This window comes from Lycium barbarum, chromosome 9, assembly GCF_019175385.1.
Source record: "Lycium barbarum isolate Lr01 chromosome 9, ASM1917538v2, whole genome shotgun sequence".
NCBI classification, from domain to species: Eukaryota; Viridiplantae; Streptophyta; class Magnoliopsida; order Solanales; family Solanaceae; genus Lycium; species Lycium barbarum.
The window spans coordinates 107,149,950-107,159,739 of NC_083345.1; the positions used below are offsets into that span (position 1 = coordinate 107,149,950).

General features: G+C 30.7%; 1 protein-coding gene across 1 annotated transcript; it reads left to right on the top strand.

Annotated features, from left to right (window-relative positions):
• Nucleotides 1-2,120: 2,120 nt before the first annotated feature.
• Nucleotides 2,121-8,351, top strand: LOC132611379 (2-alkenal reductase (NADP(+)-dependent)-like). The gene is made up of 5 exons (XM_060325812.1): nucleotides 2,121-3,060; nucleotides 4,179-4,356; nucleotides 5,206-5,372; nucleotides 5,877-5,959; nucleotides 7,473-8,351. The coding sequence occupies exons 1-5, from the start codon at nucleotides 2,818-2,820 to the stop codon at nucleotides 7,852-7,854; spliced, it is 1,053 nt and encodes a 350-aa protein (XP_060181795.1). The 5' UTR covers nucleotides 2,121-2,817; the 3' UTR covers nucleotides 7,855-8,351.
• Nucleotides 8,352-9,790: the final 1,439 nt, after the last annotated feature.

Here is a 9,790-nt window from a genome sequence, read left to right on the forward strand (position 1 = left end):
ATTTGATATAAAGGGGGCCTCAAATAAAGCTTGTAACGTGAAAAACACAGAATTTATAGAAGGGAAGTGAAAAAGTAATCATTAATTTTTCTTTATACCTTTTCATTTTTTATTTTTTTTTGGCTATGTAAAACTCATTTAGTTTCCTAAATATCAACCTAAACTTCCTCTGTGTTTATATTTTCTTTGTTACTTCAATCTTCAAAAAAAAATTCTTTAGCAATATTATTCTTGAAACAAGCAAGAGCAAAAGTGTATGGCAAAAGAAATTATTTATCTTCATTTTCTTGGATATCAAGCATTATTGAAAGTTTATGAAGAAATGAGTTCTTATTTTGAGATCAAGTTACTTGAATCAGGTTATGTTTCTTCATTTTTTTAATATTATTTTTTCAATAAAGTTTATTGTGCTTGGTATTTCTATTACATAGGCATATATTGTTGGAATTTTCAAGAGAAAATAAAAGAAATAGGCAAAAAAGGAAAAGTACTTTTCTTTCTTCTTAAAAGAAAAAAAAATAGTTTTCTTTCTGAAAAAATGCATCTCTTCCCAAAAGGTTGCATCATTTCAGGTTTAAGAATTAAAACATCCCTATAAATAGAGGAAAATCCTCGAAATATTTCTGTCATAAGAAATACTCAAAAAAAGCAGAATTCTTCCTTAAGAAAAAATGCATAAGTTTAGTGATTGCAGCATTATTCTTGTGTGTTCAAAGACTTGATTTCATTATTTCTTAGCTTTGCTTCATTCTATCCCAGGAGAGTATTTGTGAGAGACAAATAATTCTATTTGGAAAGTGCTCCAAATAAGATATACTGCTTGAAGCATATCCAGATTTCTCACCACAAACACACAATTTTCTAACATATATTGTTATTTTATATTATTAAAATTTAAAAAATGTCAACTGGAAAATATGAATCTGGTTATTCAAAAATTAAAGGAAAAAAGAAAAAATGAAGCTCTGCTACAATCTCAAAAAGGAGCTCTTGTTAAATTTTTAACAAACAATAAAAAAATCAAAAAATATAGGAGAGTGTTCACTAGATGAACAAGTTACTAACCTGGGTGAATTAGATTATAATACCATTGTACACGAAGAGGAGGAAATTTGTGAGAATGAGAAATCCGACATAGATCCTCAGTGGAAAGAAGCTTCTTAAAACTAAAATTGATAAAATCTTACTTAAGATCAACCATCTCTCAAGACAGATTGAATGGATTAGGTATATTATCCATTGAAAAAGAATTATTAGAAGAAATCGATTATAAGACGATTATTCATAGCTTTGCATCTCAAAAAGCTAGAAAAATAAATTTAAATAAAAACTACTCCTATTTTATAACTTTTTCTTTAAATAAAAATATTAAGTCCTCTCATCGAAGTTTGGCTTTAGGCCACTGATAGTGTTGAGCCGCCCCTGTTAAGTATTAATTCTCAAGTAGTACCTTAAAAAGTACATCTCAAATAAGCAGATTAAGGTTACATTAACTAGCTTAATAGGCTCAAACTAAGACTTTGACTCAAGACAACTTGACAGGTCGCTCAGGAACAGATATCCAACTTGTTTCTTTGCACCTCACTTTACTTTGAGTTTTCAATGCTATAATATTCTGAATTTTCTTTCAATAAAATTTTGGAAGTGCGTTAGTAGCCGCCAGTTCAAATCAAATCCTAACAAAATAAAGAAAGTAAAGCCTGTTTCACGTGAAATGGGTTTTTACCAAAATTAGGATTCCTACACTCTTACCTTTCCTCAAAACCAAGTCTTTAGCAAATTCTTAACTACCGTCTACTAGGTCCACAAGTAAGTAGGCGTTTGGCAAAAAAAAAAAATCACTTTTTTTGGAATTTTTGAAGTTGGAGTTGTGTTTGGCCATAGTTTTTGCAAGTAATATTTGGTTGTTAAAATATACTTTTCCTAAAAAAAATGAAATATGATTTATACCCCTCAATGTCTAAAAACTAGCAAAACCATCCAAAGCAATTAATAAACATAAACCAAGACAAGAAATATAGCAATTATACTTGAGATCAACTTATGTAGTGCTCAAAACTGATGGTTTCTTTCAAACAAAAGGCTGCAACTGGGAGTTTTACTGGTGTACACAAAAAATAGAGCATCTCTAAGATGGTTTTGTTGCAAAATTCTCACCTGCTTCTTTTATTTTAGAGGCTTTCTAGCACACGATGTTCGATGCTGTTGGAGTGGAGAGCAATTGAGCAATATAAATTGCTTCTGACCAGTGAAAAAAAATGTATGAAGTTTTAGGGTAAAAATTGAGCAACATAAAATCTTTTGGGGTAAAAATTGAAAATAAAAAAATAAAGTAAAGGTCCAAAATAGCAAATAGAAAAAGTGAAAAACAAGTTTTAGTTGTTTTTTAAATAAGTTGTATTTAGAATTTTTATGGCCAAACAAAGTGAAAAAAGTAAAAAAAAAAAAAAAAAAATCGAAAAAAAATGAATAATTCTCCCCTGATCAACCTTTGTACCTTTCAATATTGGATTTCGAATATAAATATGTTCTTACGACTAAATCATTTTGGATTACATCCTCCTTCATTTTCCATTTTATAGTGAGGAGGAAATGGCTGTCGAATTTATTGAACTAAGCGGGCCCAAGAATAGTTTACCTTTTCTTAATTAATTACATAATCTGATCTTTTTACTTTTTGTCCCTTCGGGGTGTTGCTGGGGGCAGCCATACTATGTATATAAATAGCTATAGCCATAGGTACTTTCATAACTATAAACATAGAAAATATTATTACTCCATTAAGTTTGAGGGAATTTAGTGCACGTTTAACTGAAAATGGCAGGTGAGGGAGCAATAGAGGTTAAGAACAAGCAGGTATTATTTAAAGATTATGTGAGAGGCTTCCCTGAAGAATCAGATATGTATATAAGTACAGAAAAAACAATAAGTTTGAAAGTCCCAGAAGGATCAAAGGGAATTGTTGTGAAGAATCTATACCTGTCTTGTGATCCTTACATGCGTAATCTCATGAACAAATCTGATATTGATGGCTTTGCAGCTTCTTACTCCCCCGGTTCTGTATGTATCCACAATTCCCTCTCTTTATGTGTTTTATACGTAGTACTATTTATTTACTCTTTTTCTTCCACTTTATGTAGCACTTTTGGCTTTTGGAGAGATTAATTCAGATTATGTGAATTTTGATCAATATTTTAAAATGTTTTTCTGTTATCATATTGACATGCAACCTATAGCACTAATTTTATATAAGATATTGAGTTATTTTAATCAAATTTAGCTTCAACTATTAGCTAAATTGACTCGAAAAGGCTAAAAGTGGCACATGAATTGGGACACAGGGAATAACTTTTAAATATCCTTTGTGTGTTTCAGTTTATTTGACGGAGTTTAAGAAAAAGAAAGAAGAATTTTTGAAATTGATAATCTAAAATATGTCATGAGATTTTTGTGTCTATAAAAGCATGTCATTAATAGTAATATGAAAAAATTGAAATATACACAATTTTCACATATAAAATGTATCCTCTTTTTTTAACAGACTAATGATAAAATAGTGACTCATTAAATGAAATAGAGGGAGTACGTACGTACCTCCAAGAGATGTTTGACATCATATTGTTTTATTATATAACTTATCCTTTCAACTATGTGACCATTTCATTTAAACTTTTTGCTAGGTAAATACACAATTCAATGCGGGATAAGATTAGCAAAAGTTGTTGGGATCATATTTCACCATCAATCAAGTAGCAAAAAGTAGTTCCATGCGACAGAATAGGACCACACGTGGGGAGTGTGTGAAACATAATATAACTTTAGTATAAATAATAAAAACATGCTTTCTTTAATAATTTAAGTTTTTAGTTGATGACGTGGTTGAGATAATTTAAAATAAATCCAAAGGTCACCCTTAATCTATTTAAATAAGGTACATGCATAGTACATAACCTTTGTATCGTTATTGATTTTCCATCACTTAGTTACGTCGATGGTGGCGCTTTGATATACATTTGATTAAACGAAAACCAGGAATATAATATAGTAATATTTAAGTTTAAGGTGCACGTGCATGGAGTGTTCGAGAAAAGTTAGCAAATTTCTTTTTAATAAAACGTTAGCAGTGTGATTGCTTGTTCTATTTTCTATTCTAAACAAAAAAAAAATTCTGGAAACAGCCAATAATAGGATTTGGAGTAGCTAAAGTGATTGACTCAAGGGATCCAAACTTGAAGAAGGGTGACTTAGTATGGGGAAAAACTGGATGGGAAGAATACAGTGTCATAGAAGAACCTTCTGCTCTTTTCAAGATTGAAAATACTGATGTACCCCTTTCATACTATACAGGAATCCTTGGTAATGTTTCACATTTTGTTATTTTGAATCTTCTCATTTAGAAATCGTGCTAGTTGAAGCAATTTTAATATTACTTCTTTTGTCTCAATTTATGTGAAGCTATTTGATCAGATACAAAGTTTAAAAATGAAAGATCGACTTTTGAATTCTATAGTTTAAAACATGTTATAGATATTTGTGTGGCTATAAATTTCATTAAGGGTAAAATGAAAAGTTTAAGTTAATTGTTATTCTTCTATCCCAATTTATGTGACACTTTTCGGATTTAGAAAGTCAAACTTTTTAATTTTAACTTTGAATTCGAATAAGGAAATTTTCTTGAACTAAAATTTACATATTTGAAAATTATGTAAAAGGTACTATAAATCACAATAATTGACAATTCAAAGTATTTAAAAGGTATATGAAAAAATTGCAGTAAAAAATAACTCGTTAATTCTCGAAATCTAAAAGTGTCACATAAATTTGGAGGGAGTAGTAAATACAGAAATTGTCTGTCATTTCTTTTGGGATTAACGAAAAAGGAAAGAATATTACATAAATTAAAACAGAGGGAGTAATAAGTTGAGATACTCCCTCCATCCCATATTACTTGGTCACTTTCTCTTTTGCACGATCCTTAAGAAATCGTAAATAAAAGATGTTTCTCCAATAAATACATTCTAATCGATATTGATTATTTTTAAGAACATTTAATATTAAGGGTAAGGTGGAAAAGATTTAATTAATTTTATCTTGGTTTTATAAATGAACAAATAATTTGGGACATATATTTTTAGTAATGTAGCCAAGTAATATGGGACGGAAGGTGTAATAAATTCGGAAAGTTTGATTTTTGCATACCTATAGGGATGACTGGTGTTACGGCTTATGGTGGATTTTATGAAGTTTGTAAACCGAAGAAAGGAGAGAAAGTATTTGTATCAGCAGCATCTGGTGCTGTTGGTCAGCTCGTTGGCCAATTTGCTAAATCTACGGGTTGCTATGTTGTTGGTTGTGCTGGCAGTAGAGACAAAGTAAGTTAATTTAGGTTGTGTTTTGTATGGAGGAAAATATTAATTAGAAAATGTGTTACTCTAATTTTTTTTTTATGTTTGGCTGTTTAAAATTTTTGGAATATATTTTCTCCCAATTTTTTTAAAAACGAGAAAAATGACTTCCTGATTAGAAGTATTGAGAACAAGTTCTATAAATGATACTCCGTATATCATACCAATTATCTTAGTCCCATCCAACAAACTCATCCATCCCCTACCCCATTTCCCGGCCACCCCTAGCGCCCACGTCAACCCCAATATTGTTGCCTAGATTTTATACAACTATTTTTGGGATAATATTTTATATATATTCACCAAATATCAGAAAATAAAAAATAAAAATAAAAACTGCTTATTTCCTGGAAATGTTTTCCGTGAAAAACATCTTCCTTTATACCAAATACACTTTTAATATTGATTGTTTAATCTCTAGCAGATCACCATATAAATGTTCGTATGGACTCATTATGTTTTCTTGACAAGGTTGATCTATTGAAGAACAAGTTTGGATATGATGAGGCTTTCAATTACAAAGAAGAGCATGATCTTGACGCTGCATTGAAAAGGTACCATAAATTAGTCATATTAAATATCTTTTAAGTATTTGTTTTCCTAATACTGATTAATTAGTTAACCTCCTAATAAGTGATGATTCACGTGTGTTTGTTATTATATATATATATGACGAAGTCTATTTTGTCACGAAATGTTTTTCACGATAAAGATTTATGTTTGGTTATTAAAAAAAAAACTCTATCAAAAGGAGGTAAAGGACTTCTCTCACTCATCGGTGGAAGTCATTTCATTTCCGTTATAACTATCTTTAACTTCTTTTAACGTTACATTACTTACTTCAACTAATAGCTAGCTAGACATATTATCACTAATATTTACTCCACTAAAAGATTTCGCCAAAACACTGTCCAATTTACTAATATTATTTTTATTATTAAATTCATTGTAGTTCTAAATTATGAGCTCAGAATTTGATGATATCTATTAATTTTTTAAATATTATATATTCTGTAATATTTCACTTATTTCATTGACCGATAAGCAACGCATGCAGTTGAGTTCCTAGCAATTATTTGATTGTTGTAATCTTTAGTAACGTCATCTGTTGCTAGACTAACAGACATTTGATTGAAAATTGACCGGAAGTCTAGAAAAGATGTATCACAAGAAATCTTTTGACTTTTCTTCACATCCTCCTCGTGTCGGATTAATATTAGGAGTAACGTAAACTTTTATTCAATATTAGAATCTCAAGCCATATAAAAATGTTTTATTCCTAGTCTTACCTTGTGCCAAAATTTCATATTCATTTTTTTAATTTTAATACGAGTGGCTTTGTAGAATTTTTTTAATTTGTGCCTCACAGAATTAACATTAGTTGTGTAAGATTTCTTTTTATCTGTAGACCTAAAGTGTAAAATTCGGATCTACTTTTTGGTCAAATGAAAACAAGTCTTATACAACTAATATCAGTTGTGTGAGACACATATTAACGTTTTTCGGCTTTGCAAAAGTTATCCTCTGAAAACTTCTGAATATTTGGCCAAAAACCAGAGAACCAAGGCTTAACAAGTAATGTCTCTTCCTGACAAGATTCAAGAAGATCGTCGGAAACATTTTTTACGGACAAATTACCAACGGATTCTGGAATGGGAAACTTACCACTATGTACAGTTCGGCCAAACTTATTTACCAATATGGCCTGAATATACAAAAACTTATCCTCTGATTATGTTATATGTATAGTATGTATATTATATGTATAGTATACATTATATCTATATTATACGTATAATTATACAAAACCTATTAATTTGGTCATATTTTGCACTAGATCACCCAAAGGCATTGAGCTACAATTTTCCCTTCTCGAAGTTTCTCTTTTTTTGGTAGTAAGCTCATCCAACTATAGTGATATTATATTGTCTATCTTAGAAATAGGATTGCAAAGCTTCAAAACATGTTACTAATTCAGGTCAAAGACAACTGGTAGATCTATTCAGTGTATATTCTTAACACATGAAAACCGTGACTTTGATATTTGTTCTTGTTGATTGTGACCAGATACTTTCCAGAAGGGATAGATATCTACTTTGAGAGTGTGGGAGGAAAGATGCTGGATGCAGTGCTCCCAAACATGAGAAACTTTGGTCGAATTGCAGTGTGTGGGATGATTTCCCAATACAATCTGGTGGAGAAACCTGAAGGGGTCCAAAATCTGATGGAAATTATCTACAAGCGTGTCCGAATTGAAGGATTTCTTTACATCGACTATTTCCCTCGATACTCAGAGTTTTTAGAAATTGTATTGCCTCTTATCAGAGAAGGAAAGATTGAATACATTGAAGACGTAGTTGAAGGCCTCAAAAATGGCCCTTCTGCGCTTGTGGGACTTTTTAGTGGTCGCAATGTTGGAAAACAGGTGATTAAAGTAGCTAATGAGTGATCGATCTAGTCTTTCTTGGGTTGATTTCTCATATTGTCACTCAACTGATAGCTTTTATCTCAGAAAGTCACATTTCTTCGTGATTTAATATTCCTTCGACAAAAAAAAGTGATTTTTTGAGATAATAACTATTAGTAGAGTAATCATATGATAAATCAACTGTCTGCCTGTAAAGATGGGTGGAATTATCCCTCTGAAGTCTTTTGAAAATTCATCATTTGGCTGGGAACTATCATCCATGGAATCGCCTTGGACCGAGATGTCAGATGTTAATGCATATTTTCATAGACTCAAATAAGCTATTTTACTTTTTTATACTGTAACTTGACTGATCTTTGATCAGCATCTTTATCAGTGTTAAGGAGTGGCATATTAGAATAAGTCAATTGTGATCAGAATAAGCGATCTTGTATTATCTGGTTGAGGGTGTGTAATGTGAGATGAGAAGCCTGTGTTCTTTCATATGATCAAAACATGAATGGATATATTTCTAAGCATTTGCGATATATTAACAAAAGAGTTTAAGTTATATATACATTTTAGATAAGAATTTTATATAATCATGTTATATTTAGAGATAATTACACATAAGTACAGCTCATACACATACACTGCAATTGAGGTGGCCCAGTCATAACCTAACAAATATATCTTTTTTTTGCGCGGATTGCCCTTTATTTGGGGTGGTCTTTAATTTTTGCCCTTCAAATTGGTAGTCTTTAAATTTTACCCCTCGCCTAACACTCCAATGTTGTGGGTTCGAATCCCAGCTCAGTTAAAAAAAATAAATCACAAGGCAGAATTTGAGCTGCACAGGAAGAATTTGCATGGGCAGAAATTCTGCCTGAAGGGCAGAATTTAAAGACCACCATTTTGAGGGGTAAAAATTAAAGATCACCCCCAGCGAGGGCAATCCTACAAATTACCCCAAATATATAGCCCAAAGACAATAGGCCCAAATTCGAAAAACCTAGCATTTTTTCATACAACCAGCATTGTTGCGGCCAATGCTATTGGCTGAGCATGGTTCAACATTCCCATTGTGTACTTATCTCCTACCACATTATACCATTAATTTTATGAGACAATTAATAAAAATATATTTAAATGTAAAAAGAGAAAGAAATAGAACAGGTAGCGTTTTTTCCTTTGTCAATGCAAGACTTTGTTGGATTTCAATTAAATAGTTACTAAACATATATTTGAATTTAGATGAAGAAGGACCAATTAACAATTAGTAAAATATATATTTAAATATAGAAAAAAAAAAGTGACAGCTCTTTTGCTTTGTCAATGATAAAATAGGCGGTTATTCCTTCTCATACACACATCATCGACATATTTTAGTTCTTTAATTTGTTTTCTTCAATGATATCATTAATATTGTTTAACCCAAGATAGTGAGTTCAGGAGGTTGTCCAGCTCGAGAAAAGATCAAGAAAAAAAAAAAACACAAAAATTTACCTTTATACATTCTTATATGTACACAAGTAGGAGTGTACAAAGCAAACCGACAAATCGCACCAAACCGATAAACCGAGTCAAACCGAGAAAAAAACTCGACTAGTGATTTGGTTTGACTTGGTTTGGTATTGAAAAAAAACCCGACCATAATTGGTTTGGTTTGGTTTTAACGAAAAAAAGTCAAACCGAACCAAACCAACCCGACATTACATGTATTCAATTTTTAAAATATTTTATACATAAAAATATTTATTTATAAAGTAATTTATAAATATTTCTTAAATGTTTTCGTAATTTTTTATCTATTATCATATTATTCAAGCTTGAACTTAGAATTTTGAATGTCAATAAGTTTTATATCCTATGGATGTTAGTAACTCAAATAAAGTCCAAACCAAAACCAACTCAACACTAATCCTAACAAAAGAAATTTAATTTACCACTAGAAATGACAATAATGTTGGATATCTAT

What these genes read in the sequence shown, in the direction of transcription:
- LOC132611379 (XM_060325812.1), top strand. Translation starts at nt 2,818, where the DNA reads ATGGCAGGTGAGGGAGCAATAGAGGTTAAGAACAAGCAGGTATTATTT. An exon ending in ATACTATACAGGAATCCTTG is followed by an intron (nt 4,357 to 5,205) that starts GTAATGTTTCAC and finishes GCATACCTATAG; the next exon opens with GGATGACTGGTGTTACGGCT. An exon ending in GTGCTGGCAGTAGAGACAAA is followed by an intron (nt 5,373 to 5,876) that starts GTAAGTTAATTT and finishes TTTCTTGACAAG; the next exon opens with GTTGATCTATTGAAGAACAA.